This window comes from Poecile atricapillus, chromosome 8 (genome assembly GCF_030490865.1).
Source record: "Poecile atricapillus isolate bPoeAtr1 chromosome 8, bPoeAtr1.hap1, whole genome shotgun sequence".
Lineage (NCBI taxonomy): Eukaryota > Metazoa > Chordata > Aves > Passeriformes > Paridae > Poecile > Poecile atricapillus.
Window position 1 is genome coordinate 12061709 of NC_081256.1, and position 24460 is coordinate 12086168.

Genomic DNA, 24460 nt, shown 5'->3' on the forward strand with positions numbered 1-24460 from the left:
AAGAATGAATCTAGTTTAAACTTGGGTCTGAGCTCCTCAGTCCTCTTTTTAATAATAATTGTCTTGGATCATCATCGTTGAAAGCCCATGGCAGCAGATACAGGATGTATCTGGAAAGGTACTCTGGATTTCTGAGGAGCATTTGGCATTTCTGTAATTCAGACACAGAATGGTGTTACTAACCTGCACATCCACCATCCAGGACTGTGCCTTTACTCTGGAGCTGCATTTATCTTACTTGTGAGAGATTACCTTGATAATACAAACCATTTTTCCCTTTTCAGATTAACAGCTGAAATATCATCTTTTGGCATTATTTATAGAGCATCATATACTCATGTCCTTTCAAATTTATAGACAACACTTCAGTTTGAAATGAAGAAAAACAAAGAAACAGCTGCAATCTTCACTGGTTAACTTTTATTCAGTATTTTCTGAAATAAGCAAGAATTTAAGACGCCCATAAGCGATCAAATACAGCCACAAAAACCCCATACTGATCCTAAATAAGAAGCACTATGAGAAATACACAATATTTCATGAAACAATACTGTACATCAACAACCTTTAGGAAACAAACAGCTCAAACCATATGCTTAGTTTACTCACAATATAAAAAACTTTAACCTTTAAAGAAAAATATAGATTCAGTCCAATTGTAGGATCCAATCCCATATGCAGTGAAGTCAATGGAAGTTCTCTCATTGATTTCAATGTTTAAAGGATCATGCCCTTATACTTTGCCTCAAGAGGCACTTTAATTATTGTACAAGGCCTAGCCTGAATAACTATTACAAAAATGTCAAACATCAACTCAAGAGTATGTTTTAGCAACTTTCAGGAAATAATGGAGGAATAGGTTATCTATCCATGCATGGAATAAGGCAAAAGCTAATTCATTCAGATTAGGAATAATAATTTTTACTAGTTTCTTTTTCACAACACAAACATTTTAGACTTTTTTAATTAATGGATATATTATATATCATATTATGCTTCACATTTTTCCTACCTCTACTGAGAAAGCTGGCACTGACATTTCATAAAGAACTCCTCATTAATTATTGTTTTCTGTTCTGTAACAACCACAAGAAACTCATCTGGGTTTAGTAATAGTGTCTACCAAGAAAAAAGCACACACTATCATAAGCTTATAGTTTATAGAGCTCAAGGTACATTAAAATGTAAATCATGAATTTCACAAATTCTGTTTTAAAATATTTTTCCAAACTAAAAGCTGCAGAAAATTGGTTCTTAAATATTCTACAGAAAATTCTGAAGCATCTAATGGTTTAAATTACTTATGCTTTCTTCTTAAAAATATTTAAATTAGGTTAGTAGCCCATCCTTTTGAAAAATAATCCAAAAAAGATACACTAGATTACAAATCTTTTGTCTTAATCAGTGTAACCAAAGGTTTGTCATCTGGGCTGTAATCTTCATAAGCAATGGGGGTTGCATCATACATTGCAGGTCGGGATTTCTTGCCAAACCTGGAAATAAAAAAAACCTTTTGGTTACAAACAGAAATGTGAATGAGTTCAAAGTAACAATGCAGTGATTTATGGCCTGTGATTATAAACAAATTCAGAGAGTTTAGATAAACTCTATAAAACAAAAGAAATTACAGGAAAATGAGGCAAAAAATGGTCAAGTATTTTTTCTTATGGACCTGATGCAAAGAAAAAAGTACAGAAAACACAGAAACAGAATTAGTAATGTAGTCATCCACATTGATTTTTATGCACTTATGTACTATATTAAGCCTATATTCATTTATATTGTACACACTGGAGACTGAAATCCAGATTCTGAGGAATATATTTAGCCCAAACCAAATTAACTTGATTTTCTTCCAGGACTTTTATGCAGGTTCATTATTCCCAATTTCATTCTTACCTGTTTTCAAGGATTTAGAATTGCAGACAAAACTGAAATGGCTGAAAGCATTAGAATATATATGGTGAAAAATTAATTTTTAAAAGTACTTCAGCTGTCCATGAAGCTACACTAGATTGACCCCCTTGCATGAATGTCTCCCTTCTATAGGTTATTTTAATAAATACAGACAGCGTTTGCTCATCCCCATCATGATGGATAAACCTGATTTTCTACAAATGAAATAAAGTTTCTAGAACTGAATGAGGGAATCAAGTTATGGCATCTTACTAAATCAGAGGCAGCACTGAATTCTGAATCACCCTTTTTCATCAACACTCTCAAGGGTTTAAAGGAAATAGAGCTTTGCAGAGGTACAAATGACGGTGAACATTCTCCAGAGATTTCAGTCAAACTATACCTGCCCTTTTTGACAGTACATGACTTCTTGCACACAGTGAAGCAGGACAAAATCTGTTTTCTCGTTTAGGTCAGGGTTGACAGGTGCCCCTAATTAGAAAAGGCTGAGAAAAGAGCACAGCACATGTGCAAGTTGTTTATGGTTTGGTTGAGCCATGGAGCTGCTCAATCACATTGCTTTGATCCGGTGGTTCAGAAGTCAGTCACTGCCCAAAGCAGCAAACAGAGTTATCAGCAACCTCAGAGGTTTATGTTAAAGACAGAAGTGTTAAATGGAAGCTCTGTTCAATGGGTGTGTGTCTGCTAGGACTGCACAGCAGTGCTATGCTATCTGATTGATGACATAAAGGAACACACAAAGCAATTATCAATACAATCTGCAAGAGGCAATGATTCAAGGGCTAATCAATAGTGAAAAGATGCAAGTTTCTGCTACAGAGTGTGCTGGATCAATTAACTACCTGCTTATAACAAAAGCACATACAAACAAGTGAATAAAGATTTTTTTTCCAGGACAACCAAGCACAAGATTATTCATCTAACAAAGAGTATACACTGTGTGGGGAAATCTTGATCCTGGGAAGTACTGAGTATGGAAAAAGACTAGAGGGACATGATGGATAATCATTTTTCCATTAGCTTCAATGCCATACTGTGAACAATCATGTGCTTGGGTTGGTAAACAGTGTAGCAGTAGCACTGGGGAAGTTCTTCAGGCTCAACATTAGCTTTGGGATGTCCATTCACAGGTGATAAAGGTGATGTTCCAATGTGTACATCAGACATGCTTACCAGTGTATAACAGTAATACACATCACTAACATAATCACAAAGTACATGAAATAACAATCAGAAAATATATTTTGCAATGAAGCACTGAACAAGAGAGACCTGTGTAGCTTTAGAGAAACTGAGGGTTCCGTGACAATTCTGAGGACAGTACATATTCATTGTAGCAATTCTTGGCAAAGGCAGCTCCATGTGTGTGTGTGTGACAGACACTGCAAATCATCTTCACATCTGGAATGGTCCTGCTCCTCCACTTCCTTAGAATAACATTTCAAGAGATGGCTAACTATAGAGGGTTATTAACCTCAACAATCCACTTAAGTAGATTTTTGAGAACACTGGACAGCTGAACCCTGAGGAAATGGTATCTTCTGACTTCTGTGGGACAGGCAGAAGTTCAGAGTTTACTCAGAATAAAGAAACCACATGCTGCTACTCTGCTCAAAATCAGCAACTGGAAAAAGGAGTCCACAAATAAAATTTGAATAAGAGAAGAAAGAGACCAGAAGTTAAGAAAAAAGATAAAACATATTGAGAGGAGGAAGGGATTCTTTTGGCTTCCACAGGATGAGAATGAGGAAATTTATTTTCTTTGAATTATTCAGAGAAAAGGTCAGGTGTGCAAGTGGTATTGTGCCTTGCTTAGAATAATTGAGCTATAATCCTAGAGTTCCCAGAAAATTTACCCTGGCAGGGGATGTATATTAAGCAATTGGCAGGTAATGTGGAGACCAGAGTACACGTGCACGTGATCACACTTCTACAAAAAGACAGCTGACAGAGCTCTGTGAAAGGAAATGGTAAGAAATGAGCGTGTGCTGATGCTCATCCGATCCGGAAATTTAGGACACCACAGTCTGACACAGGCAACTCCACAGGAATGGGAAGAACATGCAGCAGAGAGAAGCTGACCCAGCTGTGACTGGAGAACTTAATCAGAGTCTGATAAACCAGACTCTTCAACTGCCACAGAGACAGGATAGATCAGCATGTGAAAATAAAAATTAAATAAACTACACTGTAAGTGGTGCATGAAGGCTACTGATATCTGGGCACACACAGAACTAACTGCAGCATAGTCTGTCACCAGATAATTCATGAACTCAGTGTGAATGCTTTTCTAAAGTGAAAAATTCTGTTTCAATAACAGATCTTGGCTCCATTTCAATGACACCTTATGGCTGCCATAGCCAGTGGTCAACTATTTCATTACACCGTTCTCTTCCAGCTTTAAAATGTATAAATTTTAACATAAAAGGAATATTTCTTTACTGTCTGCACTATGAATGCTAAAGACAACTGTGCTTCATCTGCTCGGAAAACTACCTAGCTCTGATCTGCTAATCCTAGGAACGTTCACTAGAAGCAGACATTTATTAGTAATGGTCCTTGAGCACATTGGTTTTGTCTTACAGCAAGTACCTTGATTAGTAAGGATCAAATTATAACAAAATCATCTAGGAAAAAAAATGCCGAAAAACAAGTGGTGATGAACAAGTAATTTTAAAATAATTTACTGAGTATGCAACAAGTATCCACCCCCCCAGACACCTGCTGACTTCACTAGAGTCCCTTTAAAGAAAATAATATTCTAACTTTTCCCTTGACCTCCATTTTCCAAAATTACTATCAAGTTTTGGTATCTAACTGTGAAAGGGAATTATTTTCAGAAAATGCTGAACTTTTTGTTATTTGAAAGTAGATTTCTTAGATTCAGCAATTCTGAAAATTCAGACCTTTATATATGTAGGTTTAAGAATTTATGCAAAAATAACTATAAAAGTTTTGCTGCTTTTCCTGCATTGAAATGACCAAAACAGTGGTTTGTATCTTTCTGAATCCAAAATATACACAAAAATCTCCACAATAAACCTGTATGAATTACTTGACTTGGCAGCTCTATTTTTGATTTTTAAAAGGATTCTTGGAGGCACTGAAAATTATTTGTAATTAAAACATTTTCACTTGCATTAAGTAGAAATACCTTTTCCAAGATAGGGAAATCCTCAATGGACAATGCTGTAATTTCTAACTACATAATATGGATTTGAAAAATCATCATTAATCCATCCCAGTCTAACAATTTTTTGAAGTTGGAACACTTTGAAGAGCTACTACCCACAGCTGTGATGTGATTAACTGAGCCTGGGGGAACGCCTCACCCACTGCAGATAATTTTGATGACTTCAGCAGTAGTACAATTTCATCCTCACTGAAACAGAACTGGAACATTCAGAAAGTTAATTACCAGCAATCACCAACCAATATGCACACATTTCTCCATGTCAGTGCACAGGAACATGTCTCCCTCCGTTGTTTTAAGAGCATTTTAATGGTAACACACATGAATACTCTGTTGGAATTTGAAGCGATCTTGACAAATTGAAGAAATGGGAAAAAGAAACACCAAAAATGAAAGTTCTACCCTATTAAGAGAGATGTCAAACACAGAAGAAACCATACTGGCTAGGAAGCAAAATGACACAGAGGATTTTGGGATGAGGAAAAGGTCTAACAGGTCACAAAAGTATGTCATTTGTCACTAGAAAGAAAAAAAAAATAAAGAAAAAAACCAAGCAAGTTTATTTTTCAGATGTGTGAACAGGAATGCCATAAATAAGATGCAGGAGGTGATTCCTCAGTTTATCTGGTGCACATAAATCTTCAGAGAGAGGACTACTTCCAGCTTTAGGGACCCCCACTTCAACAAAAAAAAAAAAAAGAGAAAGACAACCTGGAGTGTGTCCCAGGAAAACAATAAAGGAGCTGACATTATCTGGGAGGAGATACTGAAGAAATGGGTCAGTTAAACCTAGAAAAGAAAAAAGCTGTTTTTCTTTTTTTGCTTTTATCATAAAAGAGAAGGAGGGGAGGGCTCAGACCCTGATATACAAATGATATGATCAGTGATAAATTATCCTTTATGACAGTCTGAAGAGCAGTAAGAAAGAAACAGCCAGGTTAATAGCAAAGAAAATCCAGGTTAGATTTTAGGAAAGCCGTTTCTAAATCTACTCAACTCCTTTGGAAGATTTTAAACACAATTGTTGGCAAGGAGCTAGGTATATTAAATACCATATTAGTGCCATGGCTTACACCTGAGCTCTCAAATCCCTTCCACTTCTAATTTTCTATTATTCTGACTTTCAATGCCCTGCCTTGCAAGTGCTCCATTAAATTTAAAGTAAAAAAAATTACTGTCTCTGGGAAAGCAAGTAAGAAAGGCAAATAGGAGCATAAAAATGAGTGATGTGAAGAGATTCTCACTGAATAATCTGGTAAATTAGTCACAAAAATCAATGTGCCTTTTCTATCTGATCGTATTAATTGTGTGTAGCAGTTAAAGAATCTTTACATCCCTAACAAAAGATCTGACAGGCTAAGAACTCTGCATCTGTACCACTTCACCAGTTGCACCAAATAAAGTCAAAATAACGCTGTTTTCAAGGAGTTTTGCTGTATTGTCACACTTCAGATGAGAAGAGTGAGCAGTGCTGGTGTTTCCCAGCAGAGCAGCCCATTCGCTCTGCCAACAGCACTTTGGTGCACCACGCATGAACTGAAATGACGCATCAGAACAGGTTCCTAGGACATCCCCAGCCCAGCACAAACCTGGCATGTCGGATGGAAGCGATTGCACTACTGAATTCACTGTCAATGCTCCTACAGTTGTAAAATTCTTCGTAGGCTGGCCTGGAAGAGCCCTGGTACTCGATGCGGCTGATGCGGCAGATGCCCACGATCAGGATGATCAGCATCAGGACAAAGGCCACGCACAGGGCCCCGATGATGATGTAGAGGGAGTGACGAGGCATATTTGTTAGACTCTCTGCCATATGCCCAGACTTCCACTGCAGATCTGCCAAAAGAAATAAAAGTTTATCATCAATTCATAATTTATAGCCATCCTGCCAAATAGAACTACTTTATGATATTCATTCTCAATATTTCTGACTTTTGAAGCTATGGAAATAGTTAATTTGAACTTTCCCAGGCTTTGTTACCAATGCCCCACCAGGCCTAAAATGCGACAAATTTGAATAACACTATATTAAACCTTCACTCACTTTTTTCTGTTGATTTTTAAGGTCATATAGGAACACCTATCTAGTTTGATCTCCTGTACAACCCAAGTAACAGAAAATCATCAAATTAATGTTATTTTATACTACAGGCCATCTAAAGGCAGGCAGGTTTTATGCAAAAGCTTCTAGGAACCAACCAGTCAGTCCTCTGTGCAGTTTTTTTCTAATAGTGAAGCCTTCCACTAAAACGTGTTATTTAACATGTACTAAACACACTTGGTTTTTAATTTGAAACACAGAATTTCTTATGCCTATCTCCACCAGACTGCAGAGACTTCAGCATTTGAAGGACAAAAAGGACAGACACCTCTAAGGTCCTACAGCAGAGAGCCACCTGGAGTCTTTTCCCAAGCATAATTTTCCTGAGATTCTCAAAGCAGACCTTAAAGTAAAGCCAATCTGGAAGAAGCTTCTTGTATTTATGTATTCCAGATCTTCTATATAAATATTCTTGATCCCAAAACTATATCTAGGCTGAACAGTTTTTCTATCAATTGCCTATGTCCTCAGATCTGTTTCTCTCCAGCATGGGTCAGGATATTTCTAATTAACCTGTACTTCCCTTCAGGGTTCATTTTTGGCAGTCTTTTAAGCCTATGGTCTCATATTATTTCAAAACAGGAACAGACTTGAATCATCCTGACTACAGAAATGTAGCACTCTGCAAAAGTTATTTCTAGTAGGTGCCTGTTCCTTTTTCAAATGTACTTCTGCTTTGCACTGATTTAGAAACTCCCTTTACTCAATCACAAACAGTCTGGGAACAAGGCTTCCAAGCATATGCTTTGGGAGGTTAAGATATTCTCAGAAGCCACTTCTCAAGGATGCTGATGATGGCAGATAATTCAAGCACCTGAGTTGATTCAGTTTAGTGGCATCTGTGGATAAAATCTTGATCTGTGGTAGAAATACAGGGAATGTACAAGGACAGGAAAAAAAAGAAATCTGTTTTAGAGGGAGGTAGTGAGAACGCCCAAAGCTGTAACATGTGGGATTCAGCCGGGCAGAGTTTGGAGAAATGGCTGCTCTTTGTCACAATAGTGAAGGTTGTCCTGGAGCACCTCCATCCCTGGGGGTGCTCAGACTTAGTCCACAAACGTGAGCTGAGTTTAAGGACTAGCTGTTTGTTACTCTTATCCTCTTCAGAGGTCAGTAAAGTTTTGATCAGCCCAAATCATTAACGTTTTAATAAACGTTTCTAAAGTGCTGTTACTGCACTTTGCCCAGTCAGGATATGAGGGAGGGAATACAGCTGTGATCTGTGAAATTTGGGATAGGCTTCTATTTCTGAGCTGCAGCACATTTGTCACACACAGTGGTTTCTGTCAGGCTGTCAGGCTGGTCTGAATTCAGATCTAATGTGTGCAGATATATGGCAAGACACTTCTGATTTAGATTCCATGTCTCCCATCTCTGGATGACAAAGATGAGAAAAATTTCTTCCCTTTTTCCTCATTGTATCAAAATATAAAGATTAACAGTTTATACTCCAGAGATTAGAAATAGCACATGACAGTTCAAAATCACAGTATTTTTAGTTGTCGTATTAATGTTCATGAAATTAATTAAGAATAAGATTGCAATGCACACTATGGTCTGTACTAGAAATTCTTCATAATGTTAGTTTTTAAGTAACCACACGGTTTGGCACACCTCAGTAACTACATTAATAATTATAAAAGTGGCGAAGGTAATGATATTTAACAAATAACCAGCAGGCATTAGAGAATTCATATGAGACATTTGTAAGCATTTTTACAGTGAATGCTCCATTAACTTTTTAGGCAAATGCATTTCATTTTGAAAGGAAGAATATCCTCTTTATAATTAAGACCAATCTAATCCTATTTAATTGGAATTGCTAATACTGGTAAGGACCATAGGATGATATTAAAAAATATCACAATTCACCCAGGCAACGTACATCTTGTCTAGTTTGTTGTATATACAGCACTTGGAAATTAAAAAGAACAGTCTGACAAGAAGATAACCCTGAAATCCTGTTAAGGTAGTCACTTCAAACAGCTAAACCAGCTGGTGAAAAGTGGGGAACTATAAATAGGGTGGTTCTATAAAAAAGAGTAAGAACCAATAGTCTCCTTCATGGCCAGTAACAGAAAATCACAAAGGATAAAATGTGATCTATTTAGTCAAATGACACCCAAACAGCAGTTTCTTGACAAGCCTGGCTTTGTGTCTTTTTCTAGCATTCAGAGGCATGGTCCAACACAAACTCAGTGTGCAGTGTTTAAATTTAATTTCCATTACATTATTAACCATTATGTAAAAACTGCTGGAAGAATAAATATGGCAAAGGGAACTGGAAAGATGAATGGAAGCACATTTACTAACAGATTCGAACTTCAGAGCTCAAAGAAACCCACTGCACCATTGCCTCAACTCCAGTGAGTTCAGAAGTGCTGCACCTGCTTATAAAAGAGCTGGATATGGCCTTTCTAGATATGATTAGAATTAAGTTCCCATCAGCTTGTTGATCCACAGCTCAGGGAAATACAGTGAGTACAAAGATCTTCACATGGCTACACAGACATGTAGAAGAAAAACCTGCAGCTCAAAATACTTTTAAATTCTTTCTGCAAAGTGATTTCTTCAAAACTCAATCCCTCTTTGTTTGCATAATCCATTACATACATGTTAAAATCCGAGTTCTTTAGGAAAGCTTCTCCAGCTTTTCACATAAGACACTGCACTGTTTAGAGATGCTGCATGTCCATGGTTGTCTGTTTTGAGGTAGAATTATCTGTTATCTGTCCCATAACAACACACGCTTTTACTTTGATGCTGTGGCAAAGTGACTTTAATAGCAAGGGAACATCGGACATTTGCTGAAATGAAGCTTATTGAAAAAAAGACTGGGAACCCTCAAATTTTAAACATATTTGTTCTTCAGAATGTATCTTTTTGATATTATCTTATCAGAAGATATTATTTTCCTGTTTTCATTCAAGAGCAATCCAAACCAGAATTTTTTACACTGTATTTTTTATATCTCCTCTATTATAGTATTTATTTTATACATGCACTCCATTAGCTACAGTCATGTGTTGGACAAAAAAACTCAGTAATTTCAACCTCTTCAGTTGAAAACAATTGCCATGAACAAGGCAAGGTTGGATATTTCTGGTTGAGAATCAGCATCACACTGTTACTAATGCCAGATAACATTCAGGTTATTCCCTTCTTTCTGTGATAGCAGTCACAAGATAAAAGAACTTGCATCCCCTCTAACAGGGGAAAGAAGAAATAATTGAGTAGTTGGACAGTGGGAGAGGCTCCTTCCACCTTCTCTTCTGCTTCTCTGCTTTTCCCATATGTTTACATGCACTTCACTGGTATCTGTGGTGCAAATAGCCAACTCTGAATGACTAGAGCATGACAGCCAGAGCACTCCAGAACATGCACCACTGAATTTCTGTAGCACATCAGCAGGCTCAGAAAGCATGCAAGCCTTTGTATTCCTTTGGCATTCCAGAACATAGCAGAAATGTAATTGTTACTTCATCAAGAGACTCCAGGAAATGCATTTCCAGGATGACTGTTGCTTTCTCCACGAACTAAACCCATCTGTCTGTCAGCCAACTACTTAATAGCGAAGGCAGGCAGAATTATACTGCCTTGCTGATCAACTTGGACATGCATGTTGCAGGTGTCACCAACACCAGCCTGTTCAGGAAAAGCTCATCTGAGCATATTTTAGAATCAGCAATACGGCACACAGACAGAACACAGTGTTGTGCTCCCGATGTCTGCTGGCTCTGCACCACCCAGGGAAGCGTGTGAACCATTCACAGAGACAACAAAACAGGCAGGGCTGTCACCATCTCTGGGCTAGCTGGCAATGGTCTTCTGCAGTCTTTGCTTACACCAGAAAGCTCTGAAACTGAATGTACTGGGCTGAAGTAAGGACTAACATCAAGAACATCAAGAATAGAATCAATTTGAAAAAAGCAGTCAATATGTTTAAGTAAAAGAGAGTAAAAAATAGAAGGCTCACATGCTCCTTGTGTAAATGAGATATAGAAAACGTTTTTTAATCTGTCCTTTGTGTTTGATTTGTTAATCTACCACCTAACCCTGCAACCTTAACTGTGCTAACAAACCTGTGTATCTCTATAATGAGTTGAAGGGATCTATGACCACAGGACCCGAGCATTCAAGCAGTTAAGATACACAGCTGAATTCTCCAGCAAAGACAATATCTCTAGCTCAAGAACAAAACATCAGGGAAATATAAAGCAGGTCTATGAACAGCAGAACTAATGAAGCCTAATTTCCATTTTAACTCTTCCACAGCTGGGCTTCTCCTGGACTCTCCACTGTGCCATAAGGATGCCCTTAAAAGTGAAGCTTCTCTCTAAAATAAGAAACAAGATCACACTGAAGCTGTTCCTTACAGAAGAACCTCTCTTAAGTTTTACTGAATGCTTTGGAAATATTTTGTCTCAGAGCCCTTCTTTTTTCTAACACATTTGGTGAAAGTTAGCCTATGACTGGAAAAGTTATTCTTGAAAAAGTTGGTAAATGCCTGCACACACAAATTGCAGCACAATTACACAGAACCAGTTTCCTTAGGTAAGCAAGTTCCAAGTTGTTTTGCTGAAACATCACTAGAGCTGCAGGTGCTCAGAAGTCAATAGAAGCCTGTTAGGACTGTGCTTATGCTGCTATGGAACACACTTGACCCAAAGCGTGCAGGGAGGCTGTGAAGCATGAACACAATTAAAAGGCATACTGAGTGCCCAGCTCTGAGACAGCATCCCTGGCAATCTAGTCTGACACATCTCAAAGTAAGGTTCCCAGAAACAGAAGTTTTTAACTTTCATGACCACTTTTGAAATGTCATGGCCAAAAAAAAAATTAATTTACCGTGATTTTGTTCACTTACATATGATCCAGAGTATTTGTGCAGCTATGTATTTAGAGATAAATAAAAAATTCTTTAATATAACTTATAATTTTTAGAAATGTTTGGAGAACTGCTTAACTTACGTATTTCACAGTTTGCACCGACCCATCCATGAGGACAATGGCAGGTGTAACCACCAGGCTGATCTATGCAAGTTCCAGCATGGTGACATGGGTTGCTGTCACAGTCATTTATATCAATTTCGCATTCTTCACCTTACATAAGAAAAAAAAAACAAAACCAAAATTATGTATGGCAAGTGCCTGATGTAGAAAGTACATCCTCTGTCATTTAACTTCTCTCTTGCTGCAAAACGCTTTATAGTGCAATACATCTTTATTCTCAGAACATCAAAAGGATTCCAAGAAGTATTATCCTTATTCAACCAGGTGAAAATAAAGCCTGAGGACTAAAGGACTTAACTAACCTCACACAGACTCTGTCTCATTTCTCTAAATATAATTTCCATCCCAAGAAAATGTGGGATAACAGATGATCATGGATGTTCTGATATGCTATACAATAATGTAGATAATCAGTGCCTGAGAAACTGGCACTGTACAATGGAAAGCTAATTCTTTTCCAGAGAATGCCCTTTAATTAGAACAGATCAAAAAGCACAATTTGATCTACAAACCAGCTATGAATGGGTTTACCTATTACTCTTATATTGGATATTACTTTACATGACTAACAGAACATCAGATTGTAAATTATCTTGACACCAGATATTTGGATTAAGCTAATCACATCAGTCTAAGTACAAGGCCAAAAGATTAAATGAGTTTCTTACCAGTACCCTGAAAGTGTAAATTGATTCTTAACAAGTATTTTAGGGCTTTTAGCAATTACATATTAAGATAATGGAAAAAGCTGTTTCTTGGGCACACGGTAACTAAGGTCACCATTAAAACATTTTCCAGTTTCAACAGTGTCCAATCAGTATATTGAGTTACCTAAAAATCTTCAAAATATTATTTTTAAAATGCAATCGAGTCTCAAGGAGTAAGGTTATAAGCCGTGCTAAATAGCTGTTAGCTTTGTGAAGTCACTTCAGTAACAGGTGGTTTTTTTGCTACAAACTTCAAAGCAGATGTAAGTAATACCAAAAATTTTTCATTCTCACTACATTGTTCACAATACAGCAAAGCCCATATTAATTCCTTTCTTGAAGAGGCACAGTTTTATTTGGTATTTGTCTTCCTCTAGACACGGTGAGCAACGACAACTAGATGTTCTGTGTAACACACAAATCACTTGCCTGCATATCCAGGTGCACAAATACATGTAGCATTTAGACCTTCACTGTCACAAGTGCCACCGTTCTGGCAGTTGATGTTAACACAAGGATCTTTGTATAATTCACAGTGCCTTCCTGAAAAGGAAAAATCAGTAATTGCCATTGACATGACTGATACTGGCAGCATGGAATCAGTACATGTGACAATTTGACCTCACCTAGATGAGTGTGCAGACTCCAAACCTGTCCTTCTGGGCTAATGATGTCATAACACTAAAGCCATGAAGTTTATGCTAGATAAACTTTTTACACACGTGCCTCCCCTCTGCTCTTCCCACAGGCTGTGGGCTAGGAGAGGCAGGGAAATTTCCTTTTAGAAGAACTATTGGATGTCTATGAAAAATCATATAATGAAACATAAATGGATCAGTTATCTAAAATTCTTCAGTAACATGTCTTAACTATTAATTTTATGTAATAACTTATTTACATAACATACATAAGCATTCTGATGCCTCTCATTACCTGTTGCCAGAAATGTAGAATATTACTGAGGTAATAAAAATAAATTTATTGAAATGTATAGTTAAAAATAAGTAACTGGATGGCTCTACTTCATGCCACTACCTTCATTCTTTTATGCCCAGTGTAGGCCTTGTGAGTCCAGCTGGTTTGCCTTGCAAAAGACAGTGCAAGCTGCACTTGGAATACAAAACATATAACACAGCATATTCCCACCTAGGGTTGGGGAGAGAGACTGTAATGCCACTGCTACATGCATTATTTTCTTGGGGTCTACTGTTCAGATAAAACTTTATACATATATATATATACTTTATATGTACACACACACACACATACTCACTACAGACCTGCCAAAATAATTCTGCTGACATTTGCAGTGTTAGCAGCAAAAAGGCAGAGCACTCAAGTTGAGCATCCTGTGGGTGAGGACCAGCAGAGGCAGCAGCCCACGGGTACCTGCTGGCACAAGCTCCAGCCCTGCCCAGCCCAGAGAGCTCTTGTCTGCCTGCCAGCCCAGGGCTGTGGAGGCAGAAGGGGCACTGCAGACAGGCAGGTCTGGGCTGGTAGTGCCAAGACTGAGGCCTCTGATGGCCCACATGGTATCTTGAGCTGGTACCTCAGGTCTGTGTATTGGTGCCACTGAACACCTCAGGTACTGCAATGATGGGAGCTCAGGGATCAGCAAAAGCTGCTTACAGGACCAGGTGCCCTGCTTTCATTTACAGCACCATGAGCTGTGCACACAGTGCTTCCAGCTGCACCAACAGGTCGGGTGAGAAGAGAAGAACACTATGGTCAACATTATGGTTAAGTGCTGCTTAAACTGTCATGAAAAGCTGAGGGTCATTTCCTCCCCACCCTCTAAAATGATGAATTCTGTATCTATAGTCAAAGAGCATCATCAAAGTGCAATCACCAGCATGAAACACATATTTAGCCTCAAGCAGCTGTTAAATGAGAGTTACTTATCAACACACATAAGGATTGATATGCTTAATGAGAAAATGCTGGGGCAATGTTCCTTAAAACAGTCATTCTGTGTAGAATGTTTATTTATTTATTTATTTGTAATCCTAATAGCTTATAAAATTACATTCAAAGAGTTCTCACAGCACGATTCAACACTAAAAAAGTATCACTTTAGCCTTCCCCAGAAGGACTTGTCACAGACCACTGATATGTGTTAATTTGTTTACAGCTGAAATCTACTGTGAGAGAAAAGATTTTGCATAACCAAACAAACACTCTTCTCATTTATTTTATAAATTACTTAAGAAATGCAAAAGATGGATTCCATTTGAACACAGATATAAGAATAGCTGCAGTTAACATGGAAAAGCAGTCACAAACCTACTACTCTCTCTGGGCTTTACAGTCTTCTAAATGAACAATCAAGATAAAACTTTTATTTCTACTCCTTTGTGCCAATCTATTTCAAATACTAATCTTCTATTATTATGTTTTTAGCTCACTCCATTAGAGAAAATAAAAAAAATAATTTGAAAGTTCTCTGTATGAAAGCTCCAACAACAACTAATTAAAAAGTCTATTTAATAGTTTTGGGTTTTTTTTAAAAACTCATCACTTTCTAGCATATCTTAAAAACAGGAGAAAAAATTACACCTGAAAAGAAGAGAGAAAATCCATTTGTGCCCAGACCAGGACATGTATTCCTCACAGAGGAGCTAAATCTTAATTGTTAATTTGAATAAAGTTTAACGGATCAGGATCAATACTGAAGTTTGTCTCTGTTAATTTTACATGAGGGATATATTTCTGCTTGGGGTATGTATCTCTCTGTAACAGAACCTACCATAAAAATTGCAGAGAACAATTACAAACACCAGCCTACCTTCGTATTCAGCAAGGCACACACACTCATAGCTGTTGACAAGGTCTCTGCAGGTGGCTCCGTTCTGGCAGGGTGCAGAGAGGCATTCATTATATTCCTCCTCACAGTAAAGGCCATGGTAACCTAAATCACGTGAAGAAGAAACAAAAATAGTTATGAAACACTTTGCAGTAAAAATTAACAATTAGCACTATAGACCATGGGCAGATGTTTGCTAATTTAAATATACTGTGCAAACTGATATATGTTAAGATACTGATTTCAAAGGCATCTGTTCCCCAGGTGAAAATTACCAAGAAAGTATTGGAAGCATAATGTTTTGAGAGGATTCCCAGCTCCCATGATAAATCACAATGAGGGGTAAGGATGAAGGCTGGTGGAAGAGGCCAGGAGCAGCAATGTGAATATCCACACTGATTGTTAAAAGAAGTACAGGAAAACTATCTCTCAGCTTCTTTGGATCATTGCATCAAAGCCACTGTTCATCAAAGAGATGATAATTGTATAACAGTAGTTAGAATGATTACATGTTTTGCATTAATGCTGTGCAATGTCAAAGCACTGTAGAAGCATTAAGGTATTTCCATCTTTACAGTATTCCAAGCCATAGGCAGGTATTATGGGCTGATTAGGTAAACAAAGAAAGCAGAAGCAGAGAAAAGCTACACAGCCTGTTAACAGTCACTGAGTCATTTGTATTATGAGATAAGAAAGGAGGAGTTAATCCTCTTGAAAACAGCACCTTTTTCATTACTTAGTGTGCCACACAATCATTAGTCTTAACAGTAGTTGAAATTGCAGACATAGTGTAGTCTATGATATAATACCATACACTGGAACAGTGTTCATGTGCCTATAAAAGCTTGATTTCCTCATTACATAAAAGAAATCAGATGAACGAACGCACAATGAATAAATATGCAATGGGCATGAATACAGATGCCAGGAAAAAGGCCTAAAATACAAAGTGTAGATTCTGCAGTGTGATTTTTCTTCTTAAAGTAATCTTTAGTTAGTAACAAAACTCATAGCTACAGAAGGAGGGTATCTTTCATAAACAAAGAACCAAAGAGAGGGGTATATTCTCATCTTAGTAGTGGCAATCAATCTGTATTCAGTATCCTGGTCTAAATTTTCCACAAAATTCTCATAGAATCATAGAAAATAGGACAAATACTGCCTTCAGACACCATTTGCATTCACCCTCTCTCTCCCTATTATGGATAATTCAAAACAAAATTTTATAAAATTACAACTGTTAGTACTACTCAAGATTTATAGACAATGCCAGCCACTATGATTCTCCAAAAACCTGTCCTTTCAGGAAACAGTTGAACTAATAAGGTATTAAGAAACATTTCTGAACCACTTTCTCCAAAGCTGTTAGCCAGGCAATAGAGAATTCATTATGCTAAATGTTATGGGTTTTCTTGCTAGCCTACAATGAAGTTTATCTGGCTTATAAGTATATGAAATATCCTTATGTAGTGAGATCTGTAGCCAACATACAAACCACCAAAATCAGTCAGGAGAAACAGAAAGCAAAACAGATGGGAATTCCCAGTGTTTAACATGGTTGTAATTATATATTCTCAGAAAAAAAAATGTTTTCCACTTCTCACCTTTCCAGGAGAACAAAGGGAATTTGTGACTGAATAGTTGTCTGGTTTCCAAAATCAATATGAACTATGGTATCACCTCCTCAGGCTGCAGCCAGCCCACACTGCCAGACACTGCACACAGTCAGGGAAAGATGTTTTCTCTCTCCACGAGAGGGCAGGTCTCACCCACACACAATTTCACCCTCATCGTCCTCACCCTGGGGCCAGCAGTTTCCTTCTGCTGGAACTGCTGGGATGGAGAAAGTTCTGCTGTGGGACCACCTGAGGGAAAGGCATGCTTGTCCTCAGGGAGACAAGAGGAACCTTGTCATTCTCAATGAGCATTTCTCATTGTATTACTGCTTTTAAATTATACTGATATATAAATTCTGAAGTACACTGAATTCATATATATATATATATATATTTAAAAAGACTACATAAATAATTTCTACATTTTTTTTAAGAATTTAGATTGAAACAAAAGAATTTTTCATAAATAACTTCAGAGTGTAACTGAATAGTATAGTATAGTATAGTTCTAGTATAGTTGCTTCCTCTCTTTCTAGCAGTGCTATGATTCTGCTGCTTTTATGTTCATAGAAAATGCCAAATGCAGCTCCTTGCATCTTTTGTGGTGTGCAACACTTCTGTGAACATATTCAGAAAGAAAGAAAAAGTACCTACATTAACAACACTTCTTCAGCTACTGTGTCCTGAACAGGATCTAAAAAAGCCCCACAGGAGGCATTTTGGCTTCAAAAAAGGGCAGTTTTCCTGGGTCACATGGAATTGGAAAAGCCTTCAGTAACAACCTTCGTGAACTCAAGCAGAACCCAAAAATGAAGGTTCAATTCTAATGTGCTCTTTTCCGAGGAAAATTTCAGAGGAATGGAAAAGGAATCTAAAAAAACCCTGAAATAGAGATAACCCTATGTAGCCCCTTTTCCCTCTACATGACCATTCCTCTGCTACTGGTCTTTACAAAAGCAGAAACAGATTTGATGCCATTCTCCTCTTGATCCCCAAATTCTTCCTCCTCTTTCTTAAGCAACAGGAAGGGTGCCTTGAAGAGAGCGGGTTATTTTCCTGATGCTTTCTGGCATGGCCTTCAGTTACACACTGAACTGCACTGACTTTGAGCGTGGCTGTAAAAAACTGCAGAAGGAGAAAATGGGAAAGGGAGCCCACGATCTGTGTCACACGGGCTGATGAGGAGAAGGCATGGGCTTTGTCAAAGCCTTCAAGAGCAAGAGATACAGCAGAGTAATCTCTCAAGAATATCTGCACTATCAGGTTAACAAAAGAAAGAGGCAAAAGCTTACTCTCCCTTTAGAAATCAATAAAGAACAAAGCTGAAATCTTTTTAGCCTTTTTAGACACTAACGCCTCAATAGCGATTCCCTGGGCTTATCCATACTTAACATTTCACCCAATCGAGGCAGCAGACATTAATCCATCTTTATGGGAAGGCCTAATGGGGTACAGTGCAAAACAGCTCTAATTTTGCAGGGAACAGCATTGGTTCATATATATGGCTGTTCACTAACACCGAGTTGCAAGTTATATGGCCAGGAAATAAATGTGCTCAGTTAAAGTCTGAGCTTATACAGCAATTAAGTAAGAGAAAGAGAGAAGAATGCTCCAGATGGCAGGAAGGTAGGAAGCCATGCTCACCAGCCATGGCCAGATTGCATGGAAGGTTGTCTTAATGTAGAAGTGGAAACAAGATGAGGAAACAGAAGCAATAACAGGCTCAGAGCGAGTCAAGAACTGGAATTAACCTAAAGTCACTTTTTCCAGAGCTCACATATCCTGCCCCAGTTACAAAATGTGGGAAGGGAAAAGACAGAGAAAAGAAAAATTGCAACTGCTGCAGACAAATGTTGCTCTGGCCTCTGCTAAGGCACTAAAATAAACCTGTGCTCCTAGAATTATCTGTTAAGCTGCATGAGCAGTAAAATCAAGGGAACATACTCCATGGTACTCCTTCTAAAGTTGCAGCCACTTTTTATACCCTGCAGCATTTCTGAAACTCCTCATTCTTTTTTTCCAAATGTTCTATATATGCCATCATATATATTTATATAGAGGGCAGGTGTTAATGTCTGTACATGTGCTTTGCAGTACCAAAATCTATGTCTTTAAAAAACCCAAATCCAAAACTTTGCTGCAATAATAAGCCATGCAATTTCTAGCTACATTTCTCCACTTTGGACCAGGCACAATTAAAAATACTATATTAAATATTTGTATTTGAAATTTATAATGGTAGCTGTATTAAAACAATTGCGTATATAGAGTGAAAAGTTTTAAGAGGAGAAAGAAGTTCTTTTGGGATCCAGGGACTAAATAAACATTCTACAAACTGACACAAAGGGGTCCCACTAGTTTCACCAACCAGGCTCTAGATGAGAAATCCAACAAATAAGCACAAGAACTTTTATTATAATTAGTTCTTTAATATGAAGTAAGAAGTAAAACATGTCACAAACTCTGAATCTAATGTCCAAAGATTACGTATCTCTTTGTTACCTGTACAGGGCAAGGTGATAAGTATTAATGACTAGGGTGTGTAAGCATATAAAGATTTAGGGTAAGGTTTCATATGCAATTGAAAAGCCATACACACAGTACAAAGTAGGTATGGTTGCATAGGCTTGGGAATTCCACAGAGCCCCTCAGCAGACATTTAAAGTACGTTCAACTTGGAAATAACTTTTCCTTGCACTCTGTAAATAGGAACATTCAGAAGTATTAGACTGCTTTCCAAGTTAGCTTACACAAATCAGCTTTCCTCTACAAGCTATTAGATGAAAGCCCACAACGAAAGCCAACACACACACAAAAAATTTAGTACCAAATGTCTGGTTGTTCATGTTCTGCAAATTGTGCAGCTATGCAAGTATAACCACTATAATTTATCATTCTTCAAATCTGTACACTGGCCAAAAAAACAAGAAAGCCAAACTGCCTAGGCAAGGAAACTTGCACAGACCTTGGACTAATTGGAACAATTTAAAATTCATCTCCATTTTAATTTTTGAGGCAGAAGTAACACAGATGAAAATCCAAAATCCAACTGACACTGCAAAACAGTGCATAAACAAAGGAAGGTATTCAGGTCATACACATAAGCAAAACTCTCAGGCACTTAGTTTCTGCATGAGAAAATTATATCCTCTGTAAAATACTTTTTTTAAAAAAAAAAAAAAGAATATTGCATTCTAGAGCTGAACACAAAATTTAAGTGACAGATTTGAAAGTTTTTAAAACAGTTTTTCAGACGTGTCAGATAATCGATACAGAAGAGAATTCTAAAACGTCATTTAACCTTTCCATTAAAATACCTAAAAAAATATAATGTGTAGGAATTCAGGGATATGTCAGAAAGCCTCCTGTACCAAGAAGCCAGTGGTCTAGGAGCTAGCATAGTGATGCTGAGAGCCTGCAAGACATCCTCAAGGTCACAAGGCAGAGACCATTTCTTTCCTGGTAATATCTTTATTATTAAGCCTTGATAGTGCTACTAACCTGTACACAAATTTTATTCATTCAGTTTACAAGTAATGTAACAGATCCTGTCAAAGTCTCTTCAGGCAAAACTGTAAATAGAATCCAGCTTCTTAATATCCCAGAGACATAACTACATTACTCACCCACTCTAGAAAACTGCTTTTTGATAGATATACCAAAAATGTATTAGGCTATGACTTGTAGTCATTACTTTAGTTTGGGTTTTTTTAGGAATTGCAACCTCAAATCCTCAATTTTAATTTCTCTTATCTGTCCTACACTCAATAATTACCCAGACCATGGGAAAGTGTATGTCACAGTGCCTCCTAAATGCTAATCTACAGAGAAGTTGACTGCCATTTATCTATCATCCTTTTAACTCATGGGAAAATATCTGAAGATAATTGATTCAAATTCTGCTGCTATGACTTCATAAAAGCTCATAATGGTATGTTCATAACAATGAAAAGACATAAAAGAATAAAACACTCTGTCTATCTCTATCTTTCTGCCACTTAGGTATAGTTCTTAAATGACCTTCTGAAATAAATTACCCAAGTTTTTAAACTACTGACAGATTAATGACGAGCTCACTTAATTTGGCCTCTAGTTCCACCTCTTTGTAAAGCAAGTAATGTTATTTTAAAAAGTGAAATTTACAGCAGCCTACAAAGTTTTGGGGGAAAAAAATGGGTTTTTTTATTGTCATACATGGAGCAAAACAAAAGAGGTCAACTAAGTAAGTGCCACATATGGTCCTGGATGCAACCTCTAAGGCTTCCCCTCTCTAACTTTTAAAAGCATAAATATTGTTCAAATAAAAATAAGTTTCCATAACATGAGTGGTCTAAGACTACTTTTAAGTCCTGAGAGAGATAGAATAATTTTGAAAAAACTAACCATGGAATTCTAATTAGGTTTAGGTGACAAAGTTCTGAAAAAAGGTTTTATTTGACCAAGAATATTTGACTAGCTTTTCTTTGTTTGAACTACAGGCAAAGAACATGCTGAAGAAGATTAAAACTTCCTTGGATTTATTGGAAAGAGAAGTGTCTAGTTTCTCCTACTCTTAATGACAAGTGCTGTCAACAAATGCATTATAAGGTAACATTACTATGGTATTGTCTGCATTTCACTGTCATATTTTTCTCCTTTATAAAAGAGTATGTGATTTAACTATAAATCTCTCAACTCCCAACAACAAATTTCCATAGCTTCTGGTAATTTGTGGGTACCTCCCAAAAAATTTCTAATGGTCCCTTTCGTGTCTCTAAACAGCAGATAAATTTTGACACCACCTAAAAATGCTGAATTAGTAGATTTCAGTACAAAATCCCCATATTCACAAATATCCACAAATAGATTGGTAGGATAGATGCACATCCTGCAAACTGAGATGGAAGAAGTGAAGAATTGTGACTGCTTTCTCACAAAACAAGGAAAAGCAGCAGAGAGAAGGCATTCTTCTGAAAGGAACATAGAACAATGTGAATGTCACAGCAGAGCTACTATCAAATATCAGTCCTTAGTTTATCCCTTGTACACTGGAAATTTGTTTTATCCTTAATTTCTTCAGTTTTCAAATTTATAGCCTTATGGGAACAGACTAAAAAAAAAGTTGGCAAAATTATTCAATTGAAAACAAAGACTGGTGCTCACTCTCTAAGTGTTTAAGCAGCAGAGGTTGTGTAGAACTGGTTATCAGTCCTACTTCACCTACTAATTAACTAATTACTTCACCTACTAATTGCTAAAATTGATAAGCACCCAATATTCTGTTATATTGGTACAAGGATGAAAAAAATCTGCAGCTAAACCAGTTGCTATACAGACTCCATGACTGTCAGGCTGTGCTGTCAAGCAGTTCCCAGCTGAGTCTCCTCACTTGACTCACCTGAGCAGTCCTGCTGGATCTTCTCTAGAGAGACAATTTATGTAAACAGGGATGGCAGAACTAAATCCTTTGGAGGAACCAATATTTTTCCTTCTCTACCTTTTTCAGCCACCTTGTCTGTTTTTCTCTTTCCCTAATGATCTGTGTCACATTTTCCGTTCTCTCTACCAAATTTTGTAATTCCAACAGTGCTGATGCCTTGCCTTAAGAAGATTTATCCTGCAGACTACAGTTTTGTAATACAGCTGTAGAGTTCACTCAAACCATATGGATCTCAGTGGGTATTTCAGTGCTCACTCTGCAATTTTTGGTTTTCCAAGTGCAATGTGTAGATTCCTATCATTACTCTAAACAGATAGAACATCTGCTCAATCTGTTTTATAGACTGAAAAGAAGAAAAGGAAGTAATTTTAAGCTATATGTGGAACCTAGATATAAAAATATTAGAAGATTTACAGAGCATGTAACTGTTGGTACAAACCAGGGATACAGAGGCATCTGTAGCTGGTTCCAACGCTGCGACAAATGCCGTGTGCACATGGATTCAGAGCACAGAAGTCAATCAGCTGAGCACATGTAGGTCCTGTAAATCCAGGACTACAGCTGCAGGAGAAGGCAAGTCTGTCTGCATAACAGGTTCCATTGTTCTGGCAGGGAGATGACGCACAAGGGTCTATTTTGTCCTCGCAAGTGTTTCCTAAAAACCCTGAAAGAAATAAAGGGGTTTGATAAGTAAGCATCCTGATATGCATACAATTTTAATAACTAAAGCATGTTAAAAGTCAGCCATTGAGCAATCTATACTCCTTTCTTTTTTAGTTCCATGAATATTATAAAAATACAGATTTTTTACATAATAAACTCTAATTTTACCCATTAATGTTCTATGAAAAGAGATGCTTCTGCTGTATTCATACTATAAATGATTAGGGGAGTGAATTGCAAAAATATTTGCTGAAACTGACAGTGCTTATCTGTTTTCTGAGTGAATCTGGCTTGAAAATCAGAAGAGATTTTCTAACGATCAGGAGCTGGCTAGCCTAGAAAAAAAGAAAAAAGCCCAATCTGACCTATTTTTCCTGACTGTTAACGTGTATGTTAAATGTAACAACCTCTTAAACAGAATATGGGCTTATTGAGTTTCAATAATTTAAATAATATCTTTTACAAGAACAGTGTTCCCATTAGCAGGAGAGACGATGATTTGTTGAAGTAACACCATGCCAAAAATAGACAAGAAAAAGGATATTCTTTCAAGGGAACTTTTAATCAGATGTAGGGAAGAATAATCTTTTAATAAACTGCAGTAACTACAGCTTGAATCTATACATACACATACATCATATAAGTAGTAACAGAATGCTTGGTTATTGTATCCTAAAGCAAGTCAGAAAAGCATATTCAAATTCTAGAACCCTTCCAAATAAAAGAGCCAACTGTCCTTTCCATTCAATTATATATTTTTTTAATTAGTATTTGGTCCATTTGTACAGACCATCACTTTTCAGGCTTAGAATTCCCTGGAATATCACATCGTAAAAAAGCTCTTAATATTACAGTAGAATAATAAACAAGGTGAGTAACCCACACAGAATATACTACAGGGATCTATTCAGAGAATTAACAAAACTTACATTAATGGAACTAAGAAAAGATAAGGAGGCCACAATTGCTCTGTGAGCTCCAGAAAAAGTAGGATTTTTTTTGGTCACAATTGGCAGCAGGATTTTAGG

At 37.2% G+C, this 24460-nt stretch overlaps 1 protein-coding gene across 1 annotated transcript in view; it reads right to left on the reverse strand.

Moving 5' to 3' along the window:
• Nucleotides 1-398: 398 nt before the first annotated feature.
• The window catches only part of DNER (delta/notch like EGF repeat containing), a 113045-nt gene continuing 88983 nt past the window's right edge, over nt 399-24460 (reverse strand). The window contains exons 8-13 of the mRNA XM_058843990.1: nt 23209-23433; nt 15717-15839; nt 13361-13474; nt 12183-12314; nt 6700-6946; nt 399-1493 (exon numbers count right to left, since the gene is read on the reverse strand). Coding sequence (XP_058699973.1) covers nt 1382-1493; nt 6700-6946; nt 12183-12314; nt 13361-13474; nt 15717-15839; nt 23209-23433 — 953 coding nt within the window. The 3' untranslated portion in view covers nt 399-1381. The remainder of the gene's footprint in view (nt 1494-6699; nt 6947-12182; nt 12315-13360; nt 13475-15716; nt 15840-23208; nt 23434-24460) is intronic.